The sequence below is a fragment of the Herpailurus yagouaroundi genome, unplaced genomic scaffold (assembly GCF_014898765.1).
Source record: "Herpailurus yagouaroundi ecotype Mexico unplaced genomic scaffold, PumYag 186, whole genome shotgun sequence".
In the NCBI taxonomy this organism is placed as follows: Eukaryota; Metazoa; Chordata; class Mammalia; order Carnivora; family Felidae; genus Herpailurus; species Herpailurus yagouaroundi.
The window spans coordinates 2,749,982-2,766,792 of NW_024412417.1; the positions used below are offsets into that span (position 1 = coordinate 2,749,982).

The window sequence follows — 16,811 nt, forward strand, 5'->3', positions numbered from 1 at the left end:
GAAGCTAGATATTTTTGGAGGAGGAATAAAACTTATCTGAATATCCTTCAAATTATTTTTATTGTAGTCTTTCACACTTATTGTCCTTTAAATTTCTTAAAGCATATGTTGTTTTATAATATATATATATATATATATATATATATGTCCACGATATATTACACTTGGAGTATTATCTAGTTTAGTGGCTAAAAAAATAGAAAATCAGTGATTTCTTAGCAGCTAAAGATTATTATTTTAAACTTTCATTCATTTAGTCAATTTATGGAGAATGTATTATGTCCCAAGCACTGTTGATTACTGTATGTTTTGTGTCACTTTCTAATACAGCTTTATACTGTCAGTTATTTTCAAAAGACATTTGGAAAACAAAAACTGTAAATACTGACTGATTTACTGTTTCTGACATTCATCATTCCATCTGAAGATTTGAGTTTCTATTTAGTATCATTTTCATTTTGCTTGAAGAACTTTTTCAATATTTCTTTTAGTATGCGTCTGCTGGCATTGATTCTTTCAGATTTTTTTGTCAGAAAATACACTTTCATTTTTTAAAAAAAATTTTTAATGTTTATTTTTTGAGAGAGAGAGAGGGAGAGAGACAGTATGAATGGGGGAGGAGCAGAGAGAGAGGGAGACACAGAATCTGAAGCAGGCTCCAGGCTCTGAGCTGTCAGCACAGAGCCTGACTCAGGGCTTGAACTCATAGACTGTGAGATCATGACCTGAGCTAACTTTGTTTCTGATGATGTCAGTGAATAGTTTTGTTTTGTTTTGTTTTTTGTTTTTTGTTTTTTGTTTTTTTTTTTTGAGAGAGAATGCCAGCATGAACAGGGAAGGGGCAGAGGGAGAGGGACAGAGAGAATCTTAAGCAGGCTCCACATCCAGCACAAGGGTTTGGTCTCACTATCATGAGATCATGACCTAAGCCAAAATGAAGAGTTGGATGTATCACTGACTGAGCCACCCAGGTACTACTGTTAATGAATATTTCTAATATCTGTTCCCTTGTTTATGTTTTTTACTGTTTCCTCTGGTTCTATTAAGATTTTCTCTTTGGGGAACCTGGTTGGCTCAGTAGGTGGAGTATGCGACTCTTGATCTCAGGGTGGTAAGTTCGCGCTCCACATTGGGTATGGAGATTACTTAAAAATAAAATCTTAAAGAAAAAAAAAAAGATTTTCTCTTTATCACTGGTTTTGAGTGACTGATATGATATGCCTTGGTATGGTTTTCTTTGTATTCATCTTACCTAGGATTTGTTTAGCTCCCTGGATTGATATAGATTTTACCAAATATGAAAAGTTTTCAGTCTTTATTTCTCCAAGTGACTTTTCTTCCCCTTCCTTCTGGGACACCAATTGTACATATGCTAGCATGCTAGATACTGTTCTACAGCTCACTGAAGCTCTGGTTATTTTTTTCCCTTCCCATCTATTTTCCTTTCACTCTCCTCCATTTTCACTGATTGCTGATGCTATGTCTTCAAGACAGTGGATCTTTTCTTCCACAAATAAGCCCATTCATGTAATTTTTCATTTCAGATATTGTATTTTTTTTTTTTTTTGCTTTAGAATTCCTATTTGGTTTATTTTTGTATTTTTATTGATTTTTTATTATACTCATTTTCCTTGAAATCTTTTAGCATATTTATAATATCATTTTAAAGGTCTTTGTCTGCCAATTCTATCTTTTGTAGCATTTCTGAGACTCTATTAACTGACTTTTCTCCTGGTTATGTTTGTGTCTTTTTTGTGTAGCGATTTTTGACTGCATGCTATGAATGTTATGTTGTTGAATGTGTGTGTGTTTATTAAAATTTTCCTTTGAAATGTGTTGAGTTTTATTTTAGCAAACAGTTCAGTTACTTGTGGATCAGCTTGGTCATTTCGGTATTCATTTTTAAGCTTTATTTGCATCCGTGTAGGGTAGTCTTGACTTTTGAGCTAATTTAACACTCCTAGTAAGGCATGGCCTTTCTGAATTCTCCACTGAAAGTCCTGGATGTTCAGTGAGGCTACTTTGAACTCCCTTCTCTCCCAGCCCTATGTGAAGTCTGGGACTTGTTCAGCTTCCAGCTCCCTGGCACTTGTTCTTCACCTGGCCTCGTGAAGTCTCCTCCTAGACACGGACAGCTGTTTGACCAAAGACTCAAGGAGACACTGTGCAGATTTCTAGATTTCTCTATCTGCATACTTCTCTCCTTGGGGGATCTCTCCTCACAAATTCCAGCTTCCTCAGTCTCCCCAAACTCTGATCTCTGTCTCCTCAACTCAGTGAGAATGCCATATTTCACTTGTATTTCTCTTCCTTATCTCACAGTCTATATAGTATATGTGTACGGTGTGTGTGTGTGTGTGTGTGTGTGTGTGTGTGTGTGTGTAGTATTGTATGTTTGTGGTATATATTACATCGTAGAGTATATAGTATATGTATCGTACCTTTAGACAAAAATCTGGAGTGGCCTGAGGGCTCACTTCATGTGTTTTTCTTCTCTCGGGTCACTGTCTTTCCCTGCCTGCTGTATGGTATCTGAAAATAGTTGTATCATGTAATTGTATGTGTTATGTAGACGTTTACAGGAGGAGGGCAAGTCCATCGTGGCTGGAAGCCGAAGTCCCTGCTAATATAGTTGTGATTCTAATTTATTCTTACTTAAGTGGGTGCTTGGTTAATGGAAATCCCATCCAGCTGACTATGCAGGGGGTTATATAGGGCCATGCCTCTGAGGTTTGGGCCTCGATATTGACTCACCCGGTATAGAATGTCGAGTAAACACAGACTAGGCTGCCTTGATGGACAGCAAGATTACTAGCAAGATGTAGCAGTTTTAGAGATTACTCTTTCATTAATTTAGGGCTACTGAAGTTTTACAAAATGCTACATTTTTGTTATATCCTCTTGAATCAGATCCCATTCTTATAAACCATGCTTTCCTGACGTGCATAGATTTGGCCATATTGTTAATTACTATATCCTTTTCCAATTTCAGGAGCAGCATTTCTTGCTATTACAACCATCTATGCCGAAAGTGGGTCGGGTTTTGTAGTACCAAGTGCTTCTGCCAAAGCGGGTGTAGAGGCCATGAACAAGTGAGTACTCCTATGTTAATCCCATCACTTAAGATAAACAGTGTACTTTGGTAGTTCATGGAGCTAAATTTCTTCATTCTAGTCTCCATCCAGAGAAAAGTAAATAAAGATTAATTTGGATTTACTTGAAAACATACTTTCTGTTTCTTGGATGAGTCCTATTTGTCAAGGTCAGCACTGCCCGATAGAACTTTCTGCGGCAATGGAAACGTTTTATAACTCGGCACTATCCAACAGCCACATAGGAACCTTTGAATTGTGGCTACAGTGACTAAGAACCTAAATTTTATTTAATTTTAATTACTTTAAAATGAAAATTAAGATTAGATAGCTACATGTAGCTAGTGGCTATCATATTAGATAGCACAGGAGTACAGCCTTTTTGTTCTCCCATATACCTTTATCTTTAGTCTGTTTCTGATCTCTATTAAACACACCTTCATCCTTTTATTGTACCTGCTGTGTGAGATTCATAGGACTAACATAAACCAGTCACCACTGCCAGATCTTGTGGCCTTTTCTCAGCAGCATATGATAGCTCTTTGAATCTGTTCCCCATCAGCCTTTGCCACTGTTTTTGTGGTAATGTCAGTTGTCATCATGGCTTACTGTAATAGCCCTCTAATGTGTTTCTCTGCTACCAGTCTTTTCCCTCTTTATTTTTTATGCATATTCCCACCAGAATCATCTCTCTAAAAATACAGGTATGCCTATGATACTCCCTAGCTACAATCTTAGATCATTTTTCCATGACTCTTTAGAATAAAAGCCAAAACTCACTATGGCATTCTAAATAAACTGGTCCCTGACCTTTGTTTATTCACTGACTAATTGGATAAATATTTATTTTGTGCCTTTTGTGTGCCTGACACTATGCTGGGTACCAGCGATATGATACGATAGTGATAGAAGTAGAATAGTCCTCACCCCCACCTGAGTGTATAGTCTTATGCCATTTTTCTTGTGTTTTAATTTCCATTGAACTGTTCTGTATTTCCTTAAATATGCCGTGCATTTTCATCTCTCTGTGCTTGGGCTATGCTGCTGTTGGAATTTGCTGTGATATTTTCCCTACTTTCAAGGCTGTCATCATATCACTTCCTCTGTGATGTTTTCTCTCATTTCTTTAGAACAGAATGAATTATTCTCTACTCTGTGCACCCTTAAAACTTTATTTTTGTCTAGTGAGAAGACTAACACACCAATAAATAAATGCCACCCATTGTTATAGATTCTAAAATGAAGGTAGTGTACCAATGAGGGGCACAGGGAAGGACACGCAAGACTCCTTTTTAACATCCTGTCCAAGCTGTCTGACTTCCCCACTAGAATGTGAGTTCTGTGAGGGAGAAGCCTTATGCATCTCTATATACTTATTTCTTGGCAAGGTCTGATGTGTAGCTCTTGCTCCTTGCTGGCTGAACTGCACAATTATTCTCTTTCCCAAGTAGTCTCAAAATTCTTTTTAACGTTTAAATCAGTAACATATATTTATTTGAGATACAAAGACATATTACTATACTTACAAGTCGAGTCTTAGTGTGAATAGAGATAATTACCTTTTTTTTAAGGTCAGATGGTATTAGAAATAAGGAATTAGAACTTGACTATTTTGGCATCATTTGTATAGTATCACTATTTGTCTTGAGTGCCTGGGTGGCTCAGTCGGTTAAGTGTCCAACTTCTCTTGATTTCGTTCGGCTCAGGTCATCAACTCATTCGGGAGATGGAGCCCTCCATCGGGCTCCGTGCTGAGCATGGAGCCTGCTTAAGATTCTCTCTCTGTCCCTCTCTCCGTGCCCCCCACCCCCATCACGTGTGCGTGCTCTCTCAAAAAATATTTTCGTCTTGTTAGGACCTTTGATCTTGTTAGAAGTTTCAGTTTCATGTCCTTTAAGGTCTATGATTCTGTGCTGCTTGTTCTTTTGTTTTGTTTTGTTTTATTACTGCATAGTGTATTGCATGAAATAGATACTCAGTAAATGTGTACTTCCTCTCCAGCCTGCATTCCCATCAGTTCTCTTCTCATACTTTATGGTACATGGTCCTACTGAATAAGGCCTTATAAGTCCCCAAATACTGCATGTTGTTTGTGCCTTTGTCCTTCACTCATTCTGGCCCATATGCCTGGGCTATCTTTTGTTTTCCATCCTATGCTCTGGTATCTCCCATCCTGTTTTCCTCCCCCTTGCCTCTCACCATAAACTCCTACTCCTTCAAGTGTTAACTCAAATATCACCTCCTCCAGGAAGCCTTCCTTCTCACTCTCAGTAGACTGAAGTACTTCTTCCTTTAAGCAGTCATGGCACACTTTACATAATTCCCAGAAGAGTAACTACTTTGTGATATAACTGAGCTGGCTTCTTTTGAGAGAATAAGACTGCTCTCTTGAGAGCAGGGACTGCCTTTCTTTGAGGGTAAGTAACACTTATAAAGTGTTATCAGCTCACAGTAAGTACACGATAAACATCTGTTGATTTAACAACAATAATGGCTAACATATAATGAGTATATTATGCTTAGCATCTTGTCACGCAAAATGAGCTAATGAGGTGGATTTCTTATCATGTTATCAGAATATAAACTAGTTTAGTGAGAGTTAGGACTGGAAAAAGTGTATCTGTTGCACCTCTCAGCAGAGATTGGATGGCTTTTCCTCTAGGCATGTTTCCTTAATAGGTTGCTCAGTTTTTCACAGGAAGCCATAAACTCTGCTTGGCTCGGTAATTCTGTTAGGACATGAAGTTACTACTTTCCTAGCAATTTGGAGCAGATGCACTACAAGTACATGCCAAGGGTAGGTATGGTCATGAATTCTGTCAAAAGTATCACTCAGGGAAGCAATCTTTATGTATGATTTGCCCCATAGAGATGCAATCCACCCATTCTCTAAAATGCACCCATGGATTAAGACAGATTAACAGACTGTGTTTGGAGCACCTGCCCTCCCACCCCTACCCCGATAGAATGAATTTTGCTGAATTGCTGTTTGTGGGTTGTTTTTTTTTTTTTTTTTTTGATGTTTATTTATTCATTTTGAGAGACAGAGAGAGCACACATAGGAGGGGCAGAGACAAGCAGAGACAGAATCCTAAGCAGGCTCCATACGCTATCAGCCCAGAACCTGTCTCAGGGCTCAATCTCATGAATGGAACCATGAAATCATGACCTGAGCCAAAATCAAGAGTGAGAGGCTTAACCAACTGAGCCACCCAGGCACCCTCTGATTTGGCCTTTGAATTGATCTTGTTGGGTCATGTTAATTGATTTCTTGTAGTTCCATAAGACTTATCTCTTTGTATCTATTGCAAGTACGCAGTATATTATTATTACATTACACAATTTTCATTTTAGAAGTCTTCTTGAAAGAAGTGTTTTTCTGATCTTTTTTTTTTTTTTTTAATCAGGAACAGTTGTGCTTTTCCTGAGATGTTAGCTTGCTTTTTCCTTATGGGCACTGCAAAGTGTGTAACTGATTAGGTTTCATTTTTGCATAGTGTCATGGAAAGAATGGATGCAAATTTGTGACCCACGTATTGTGATTATATGGAATGCCATAGAACATTTAGGTATTAGCTCCATTCTTGGTTCCTTTGTGTTTCCTTATCCTTTTTTTATCTTCGTTCCTTCTTTCCTGCCTTCCTTCTTCTCTCTATTTCTTTCCTTCAAATGATTTTATCTTCCTTATTTGCATTATTTATATATTTTTCAATGGTTACCCTAAGTCATTTTTTAAAACTAGATTAAGTATATATAGACACAAATGTACATATGAATATAAATTCCAAAAATGAGACAATAAAAGTTAAGACCTGTCTATCAAGTAGGGTTTTAAAACAGATTGCTTCAAGTTTCCATGTTTTCTATTATTGTTATATTTTGTGTCATACCATTTAGTAAGATTTTGTTAGGTTCCTATTTCCTTTTGAGTGCAGTTCAACAATTATATTAAAGCCTCATTAAACATGGATATAGATAGTATTTTATATCTTTGTAATTCATCTCTTACTTAAAAGCACTTGTGATGCTGTAAACATTGTAATCCAACGGGCCATATATAAGTCAAGCTATTTTGGACTTTGTACATGTAGGACTGAACTCCAGAAGATGTGGGGGAGGGCATGATTCTCTCACTCTTCATGCTAAATTGTGATACTTACTCTAATAATGTATTTTGATATTGGACTTGGTTTGCAGTGTAAATGGTGGGTGGTAGAGCATAGTGATTATGGAAGGACACTAAAATGTAAATGTGGTAGGGTCCCCTCCCTAAGGAAAGAAAAGAAAAAAGAAAAAAAAAAACCTCAAGGCATTCCGGTTGTATACGCATACATGACAACATCCTTCATGACCTTGTAACATGGGACACTTAATCAGACTACATGTCTGTATGTTACCATATGTGGGAGACAAAGAAGTAAAAAATATGTAAAAAACTATGCCACGTGGTGTTCGGGTCTCAGTTCTTCAGAAATGAACCCAACTGAGCGATGCTGGCACAAATAAAGTTGCTTCCTGGAAAGAAAAGCCTTGGCGTCAGGACTCTGTGTGAGAATCCTGCTACATAAATAGTAGATATTAAAACAGAGTGATTAAAGGTACAAATTCTGGAGCTAGACCACTTAAAGTTGATTTATGGGCTGTGTGACCCAGAGCAAGTGATTTAACCTCTCTGTGCCTCAGTTTCCTTGTCTATAATATGGGGAATAATAATAGTACGTACTTCGGGGTTGTAGTCCCTGGCATGTAGTGAGCATGCAGTGAGTCTTGGTTGTTAGCATTTTTAGCATATAGTGTAATATTTCAGAATCTATGTTTTAATTTTTAGGTCTCTTGCAGCTGAATGGGGTAGATATGGACTACGATTCAATGTGATTCAACCGGGGCCTATAAAAACGAAAGTAAGGTTTAGTTTGTCTAGTATCTCATTGTGAATGATTAAGGAATGAAATATTGGTAGAAATATTCTGATTGTTGTGTGCAGGACTTGTCAGAGATGTCTGAGCTTGGAGCCCTAGTGGTAGAGAAGAGGGTTTTGCCATTATCCACTATAAGTAAGGAGGTGGACAGGAATACAGCAGCTATATAATTTCTTGATAAGATCTATTTCAGTGTCATAATCTTCTGGGATCTTTTGTGCCATCAATTTTGGTATTTTGTCTGATTTGCTTCAGTGATCTGTTATTACCCTATATTTCTTAATCTTCACCGTATTTTAAGGATTCTTTCTTTGATTGACATCCGTTTTTTTTTTTTTTAGTTCCTGGAAATGGAAGTATATTTTTATTTTAAAAGATGTTCTAGAAGGTTCTCTGCTCTTGCGATAGGTAGCGTTTTCTTTGCTCATGTCTCTGCCTTTCACTTTCAGACACTCAATTATGCATGCCATTTGACTCCCATGTCTCTGATTACAAATCTTTCTGATGGTGTGCATTTCACCTATAATTAATAATCATTACAGATACTCACTGCAACTTATAATGATCACTAGTGCTGTTACGGTTGCTGCTCAGAATGTCCACAGGTTCTGTGTTCTCTCACATTGCCCCAGATAACTTCCCTCTCACTTTCTGTTTTCATGTGAAGCAAGAATTTACAACACTAACTGGCATATAGCTCTGAAGGCCTCAGTGGAGTGTGATCACTTGTTCTAGTTGTATCAATAAATACTTTAGAAAATAATGCTAGGGAGCATTTGGATTGTAGGTAGTTCTGGGTATTAAATATCAACGAGTAAATGGCTGTATTAGTTTCTTTACCAGCTTGAAGGGGGGGAAATGGAAAGGAGAACTACCTGAGTGACTGAAACTTGGCTATCTTATTTGACACTTCAATAATAAAGAGTCTAATACAATTAATGGAAAAATAACTCAAAAGCATGTATTAACACACGTGATTCAGGGCAGCACTGTGCTGAGCGCTATCCGAAGAAAACCCTGGAGTCACAGAGCTTCTTTTTAAGCCCTCACTAACTGGGAAAGATCACCTGCATTTTATTTACTTATTTAACATATATTGAGTGTCTGCTGTATGCAAAGGTACTGAGAAAATACAAAAACATTTGTGCCAGAGTCCTTGCTGTCAAGGAGCTTACAATGTAGCAGTAGAGGTATAAGTCCTTGTGATCAAGGAGCTTGCAGCGTAGCAGTAGAGGTATAAGTTGTACACAGATAACACGCATGTAGCTTTAAAGAGTTTAAAAGAAAATTGAAGTCTAGAAACTCTGAAGCAAGCAGTGGTAGAGCCAGGTAGCCCGTTGCTACCCTTTATCTCCACCGGTTGATTCGTGCGCAGGGAGAGCTGGAGGACCCCCCAAGGAGCCTCCCGAGGGCTTGCTCTGTCGCATACCTGTTTTATTGAAGACAGCTGTCACCTCGGCTCCCAGGCGTTGATACAGAGAAACCCAGTCTTTTATGTATTTATTTTTTGATCCGTGCACATACGTACTTCACCTTGGTCCGCACCTTCATATCATTAACAGAAGGCAGACATTGTTTGGCAAATTTAGTTTTTTGGTTTTTTTTTTTTTTTTCTTTAAGACCTACTTGAATTTAGTATTCCTCCCTACTTGCTTTCCTTCTTTCCAATTATTTTGAGAAGAAAGGAGGAGAAAAGGAATTTCCCCTGAAAGGTTTCCTACTTGAGGTACTTTTCTGATTTCTAAATCAAATGACAATATCACTACTACGTCCAGCACACTGGGCTTGTAGGTATTTCCGAGTACTTTCATATACTTTTTCTCCTTTGATGCTTATAACAGTCTTTTGAGGTGGCTAATGACAGGTATCCTTATTTTATGGATGAAGGAAACAAAGGTAAAAAGGTCATATTTTCTGGTAATTTTTTTTATGTCAGTATAAGATAAAATGTCCTGTTTTGAGCTAAAATGAATATGGAAGAATTTGGCAATCTCCTCTGTTGTTTACAAGGCCTAAGGTATGAACTGGCTGCCATAGTAATATTCCATTTCTTACAAACTTGTTTCTTAGATAGGAAAGGAGTTGCGTTAACAAAAAACGCGACCTAACTATTTTCTTAATATCTAAGGGTGCCTTTAGCCGTCTTGATCCAACTGGAGAATTTGAGAAAGAAATGATTGACAGAATCCCCTGTGGTCGGCTGGGAACTACAGAAGAACTTGCAAATCTTGCTGCTTTTCTTTGTAGTGACTATGCTTCTTGGATTAATGGGGCAGTAAGCATTGTTTCTCTTAACTTTTGGGGGATGTGGATTTGGGGTGGAAAGGCGTGTTGTGGAACCAGTCCTGACAATATTGAATATAAATATGATTTAAAATATTTATTTAGCTGCAAACAATATAAAATGTTAATGTAGATTGTTTAGCCTATGGAATTTTTTCATGGATAAATTAATTTTATTAAATGCAAATTACCTTGGAAGACATGCCTTTAAGATGATTTTTAATATCGGGTAGAATTTGAAATTGTGGAGATGGGGGAAAAAGGATTCTAAAATGAGTTAATCAGATTAGGTTTAATCATCACTTTTGTCTTCAGAATTTGGGCTTTGATTGAAAGTGCCGAGGAGATGTTCCATCCAATCAAGATGAGAGAATGTCTAATGGTTCAGAACCGTTTTAAAAGGCGTTAGTTTCAGAATTTTTGCTTTTTTTTTTTTTTTTCCTTCAGGTCATTAGATTTGATGGTGGAGAGGAAGCATTTATTTCAGGGGAATTCAACAGTCTGAGGAAGGTAATGCCGTTTTGTGAATATAATATAATATTAGCAGCTAAGATACTAAGCTTTAAAAATATGCAAGAACCACATTAAGTTGGCTTTCTGTTTGTGTTAGGTCACTAAGGAGCAGTGGGACACAATAGAAGGACTCATCAGGAAGACAAAAGGCTCCTAAGATCACTCTGGCCTTCATCTTGGTTACAGTGGAAATGATACAGTCTATGATCTTTTGAATATTTTCAAGTCTAATAAATTGTTAACGAACAAACACGGCCTGGGTGTGTATCGTGCTGGGCCAGCTGTAGGTATACATTTTATATTTAAAGATCTGTAAGATGGGAAATTATCCCTTCAAAAGTTTTTTTAAAAATAAAAAAGGCTAATGAGTAAAGGCTTTGGTGGAGGTAAAATGCTTGGAAATGCAGAGAAGGAAACAGATATTATAACTTGAAAAAGTCAGGAGAATCTTAATGGTCAAAGTAACATTTGAGTTACATATTAAACCATGCCTATGGGGATGGGGCCTAAAAAAACAAAAGTAGAGGGTATACAGTAGATTTAATGGACTCTGCCTTTTCATTATATTTCCTTTTTTTAAATGTTTATTTGTTTATTTTTGAAAGAGAGAGCGTGCATGCTAGCGGGAAGAGGGGCAGAGAGAGAGCAAGAGAGACAGTCCCAAGCAGGCTCCACGCTCAGCACGGAGCCCCACCTGGGGCTTGATCTCATGACCCTGAGATCATGACCTGAGCTGAAATCAAGACTCAGATGCTTAACCAACTGAGACACCCAGGCACCCCTCCATTATATTTCCTTTGCACTGGACTTGTGAATTATCTTCTTTAGATAGCTCAATATTAATTCAAAGAAAATTTTACCGGGACCTATTTTATAGCCTGGCATTTTATATGGTACTGAGTATACAACATGAACAATCTACAGCCTTGCCTTCTTGAAATATTATCTAGCAGGATAGAGAGACCTATAAATAATTATTTTTGATGCATTGTGATAATTACTATTCCAGCAGTGTTGAAGTGTGGAAGAGGAAGTAATTCATTCTGACTCTAGAGTTTAGAGAAAGTGACACCTAGGAAATAGTATTCCATCTCAGCTTTAAAAGAAGAGTAGATTTCTCTAGGTAGAGAAGATGAACAAGCTTATAAAATATTTTTGTGTGTAATTTCATTTCATTTCATATTGGGTTTGACTAATTTGTCATCCTGAGGATCAAGTAATAAAGCCATCTAGTCTATGTAGCTATAATTTTGAGCTTATATTAAAAAAAAGGTCTGTTTGGCTGTCACAGGCATCTCTCATAAACATGCTCACTGGACTATCCCCATTGCCCAAATTACCAAGAGAGGGGACCAACTTCCATCATACCTCCTCTGAACAGATCTGCAAAGGAATCTAGTGTTCCTGTTTGAATATCTATGTTGTAAGCCCCACACGGACACTCTTACTACGTTCACAGTTAATTGTGCATATAAATTATATTAAATTGTGTGCGTAAATGGGTAATGTTATAGTTTTGGAATAAGTGGCCTTGACATTCTCAATTATACTGGGCCTTTTAGGATGTCACATGTCTTCACGCTCTCGCAATGCAGGTACCCAGTTTGCGTTTCACCTTTAATGCTAACCCTCATTTTCCTCTTGTCTGCCTACATCTTTGTTTTCAAATTATCAGTACCTCTTATGGTGTAGGAAAAAATAAAAAGGTGCCAGTAGTTACATAAATGAACTTGTATAAGTTTCATCACTTCTTCTTTTCCTTGTTATAAAGTTCAGGATTATAATACCTGTTTGGCGGGGTTCTTATGAGGATCAAGTGAAAGAAAATACTGTAAAATGTAAAATAAACAAATGAATGGTGGGCCCTCCTGTCATTTGACCCTTTCATTTTTAAGACTTGTTTATCGTAGAAAACATGAGAATACAAACGCATAGGAAGCATTAAAAACTAACTTTCTAGGGGCGCCTGAGTGGCTCAGTCGGTTAAGCGTCAGACTTTGGCTCGGGTCATGATCTCACGGTTTGTGAGTTCCGGCCCCTGTCGGGCTCTGGGCTGACATCTCAGAGCCTGGAGTCCGCCTCAGATTATGTGTCTCTCTTTGTCCGCCCCTCCACTGCTTGCAATCTGTCTCTTGCATTGTCTCAAAAATGAATAAACATTAAAAAAAAAAAATTAAAAAAAAACTAACTTTCTAAAGAAAATACCTGTTAATACTTTGGTATATTTGTTTTTGATCTTTTACCTTTTAATTTAATTTTATATTTTATGGAAGTAATTTGTTTATATAATTTGCACAGAAAGAGAACTACCACAGTCCATAGTAAGCTCCTCAGCTTTTTAAACTTTTTTTCCTGTAATATACACTCTTTCCCTCCACTAAATCTACCAAGAAAACCATATTTCTAATTTTGCTTAAATTAGTATTCAGTGTTTACATTTTGTATAACTTCATAACTATAGTTTTTTTCCAGTGTTTTTTCAACTTTCCTCTTTTTTTAATAGTTGAGAGTGTATGATAGATCAGATACTGTTTTTTTAAACAAATCTGATTTTTTTGTATTTCATGGTTTATATATATCATACTTGATTTGATTCTTTATTCTCAGAATTGGTTATTTTTATTTCCAGTATAGTATAGAAAACTATGATGAGCATCTTTGTGCATGAAAAACCTTTCAGAATTTGGAATTTTTTCCTCCTGACAGATTTCTGGAAGTCATATTATTAATCAAAGGTTATGGAGCTTTTTAAGACCCTGGATACACATTTTAAAATTGTTATTCCTAAGATTTGTATGGGTTAAGAGCACCCTGAGCTGTGTGTGATTGTGCCAGTTTCCACAAGTACCTGCCAACATGCGGTGGTCTGATTTTCAAACTATTTCCTCAATTCATAAGTAAAGGATAAAGCTTCTCTTCAAGTATGTGTTTATTTGTTAGTGATATTGAATACTTTTCTACACAATTGAATGTCCCGTTTGTGTTTTTTACCTGTTGGTATCTTCACTGGGTATCATAAAAACTTTGTTTTGTCCAAGTTTTTAGACACATTTTTCTTCTATTAATCATCTCTTAGAGTTTGCTTCTTTATTATATTCTATTGCAAATGATGAGTGAGGAAGAAGAGCTTGCAGGCATGGAAGAGAAGGCCAGAAAAGAGAGATTACGAGGCTATCAATTCATTGAAATTTCTTGCTAGGAAAGAAACGTTTTCAGGAAGCCTGCAAGACACATTATTGATGAGTAGTCACTGTATGTAATGACTTACCACCTTGGGGCTGTAACCACATCAATGTTTCATCTTAAGAATTATTAGTTTGTCACTCTACTTAGTACCTTTTCAAAGGGTCCTGCTTCGAACACACTAACGGAAGAGTTAATACTCAGTACATTAAAATAAGGATTGTTGATAATAATATCACCGATCTTATCATTAATATATGAAAACACCTTCAGGAAACGTGTCATGTATGGAATAACAGTTGTCATATTGTTCTTATGGAAAAAACTAAAGCAGCAAGAATTTAAGTGACTTTGAACAATAGAATTTTAGAGCCCGAAAACCTTAGAAGATACTTCTTAACCCCTTCATTTTATATCTGAGGGAACTGAGAACTCAGGGAAGTTATGATATGCCTAAGGTCACTCCATCAGTCAAGGTCGTTTTCTTCCCAATTAGACCATTTCTTGGGATCCTAATTTAAAACCAAGAGGCAATAACAGGGTCTTTATGACTTACAGTTCTATTGCAAAAGCCTTCAAGGGGAAAAAGCTTATAAAATTTTTTGTTCTTGATCAATTTTATTATTTTGTTCATTGAACATGAAACTATTTATTAGGCTTTCGTGAATTCATTCTCAACTTCAATCCCTTTAACTTGAATTTTCTTCTAAAGTCTTCTTTTTTTTAATGTTTGTTTATTTTTGAGAGAGAGGGAGAGAGAGACAGAGCAGGTGAGGGGTAGATAGAGAGGGAGACACAGAATCCGAAGCAGGCTCCAGGCTCTGAGCTGTCAGCACAGAACCATACGCGGGGCTCAAACTCATGAACTGTGAGATCGTGATCTGAGCCGAAGTCAGACGCTTAACCGACTGAGCTACCCGGGCGCCCCTCTTCTAAAGTCTTCTATTTCTCAACTGTGAGGTAAAATAATCCTTGTGTTTGGAGACAGGATAAATGGCACTTAGCATAAAATCAACTAATCCTGGCAGAGGAGATCTTGCCTGCTCTGCCTCACACTCTGCCCTCTACCCAGGCTCTGCCACAGCAGCTTTCCTTCTGTTCCTAGGGGTTCTTCGACCTACAACCTTTGCACTAGCTGCTCCTTTGTCCTAGGAATGTGCTTCTCTAAATCCCTGCTCACGCACCATTAATTTCTTGAACCTTTTTGTTTGACGGATGATTTCTTAAGGTACACAAACCGAATTATCGCAAAATGAATACACGTGTGCCAACACAACCCAGGTGAAAAACAACATCATCAGGAGTCCGGAAGCCTTGCTTGTGTCTCTCATCATGACTTAACCTGCTGTAAAACGGGTCACTCTCTTGACTTCTACCACCATAGCTAAGCTACTTTTGAAGCTTATATAAAGTAGAATCCTATGCCTTGTATTACCCTGTTTCTGGTTTTTATCTGTGTCTCAATTCTTTATGCATTCTCATTGCTACATAACAATGTGGTATGAATACACCACAATTCATATGTTAGTCCTGCTATTGGTGGGCATTGGGGTTTCTAGTTTGGGGTTAGGCCAAATACGACGCGACTGTAAGCATTCTTTTGGTGACAATGCAGACCTTTCTCTGTTAGGTTGATAAAACCTAGCAGTGAAATTGCTGGGATATAAGGCGTGTATACATTCACACTTACTAGACACTGCCACAGTGCTTTCCAAAATATCCCAGTTTAACCTCCCACCCGGCAGTAAGAATTTCCACTGTGCCATGCCCTCACCAATACTTAGCATTTAAGATCTCTTTATTTTTTTTTTAAGTTTATTTCTTTATTTTGAGAGACAAAAAGAGTGCGATCGGGGGAGGGGCAGAGAGAGAGAATCCCAAGCAGCCTCCGCAGAGTCAGAGCAGACCCCGACATGGGGCTCGACCTCACAAACCCCAAGATCATGCCCTGAACCGGAACCGAGAGCTGGACGCTCAACCGACGGAGCCAGCAAAGCGCCCCTCAGCATCCCTTTAATTTTAACCTTTCTGATAAGTGTGTGGCAGTATCTCATTTGTTTTAATTTGCATTTCTCATTACTAATAAAGTTGAATCCTTTTATTTATTTTGGCTGTTTAGAGAGCTTTTTTATTTGTAAAGCCTGTTCAACTTTCTTACACATTTTTTCTATCGGGTTATGCTTTTAAAATTAATTTTTGGAGTAACGTTTATATATCTCTGGATAAGTACCTTTGTCAATTATATGTGCTACAAATTGTTGGAGGAGGTCATCGGGAGGACGTGACCGCTGGTTGACCCGAGAGCTGCACCTGGGCAGTCAGAGGGTTCTCATCCCCTTGGAATGTTGGTTCCACGTACCCACTGTTTCCTGGCTCGAGTGGTTTTCAAGCATGAAGCCTCAAGTCAGCAACGTGTTGTTGAAACTACCTGGACTCTCTGTTCGTGCTCTTTCTCCCTCAAAAATGAATAAACGTTAAAAAAAAAAAAAAAGATTCCGGTGGGTGAGTATGAAGATTTATCCGTCCTGGGGTTATTCAAGACAAGCCTGAGTAAGTTCCCTTGTTTATTACTCTGCCACCTATAATTTGGAATCCTGTTTCTTTCTTCAGTCTCTCCCTGCCCTCCGTGTATGGGGAGGAATTTCAGATTTCACCTGGAAAGCTCCCAAGGTTTTGAGCCAACCCAAATATCTTCTCACACTCTGATGTTGGATTTTTTTACTTTCTTAACAGTGACTTTTTTTTGGGGGGGGGGGCAATAGAGTTCTTACGGTTAATAGGGTCCAATTACTCAATGTTTTTTCATAATTGGTTGTTAAGG

At 37.7% G+C, this 16,811-nt stretch overlaps 1 protein-coding gene across 1 annotated transcript in view; it reads left to right on the forward strand.

The window, feature by feature from the left end:
* Window positions 1-11,060, forward strand: part of DECR1 (2,4-dienoyl-CoA reductase 1) — a 40,262-nt gene extending 29,202 nt beyond the window's left edge. Inside the window, exons 6-10 of the mRNA XM_040493938.1 lie at window positions 2,993-3,092; window positions 7,921-7,993; window positions 10,140-10,286; window positions 10,742-10,804; window positions 10,905-11,060. Of these exons, the coding sequence (XP_040349872.1) occupies window positions 2,993-3,092; window positions 7,921-7,993; window positions 10,140-10,286; window positions 10,742-10,804; window positions 10,905-10,964 (443 nt within the window). The 3' untranslated portion in view covers window positions 10,965-11,060. The remainder of the gene's footprint in view (window positions 1-2,992; window positions 3,093-7,920; window positions 7,994-10,139; window positions 10,287-10,741; window positions 10,805-10,904) is intronic.
* The last annotated feature ends 5,751 nt before the right edge of the window (window positions 11,061-16,811 follow it).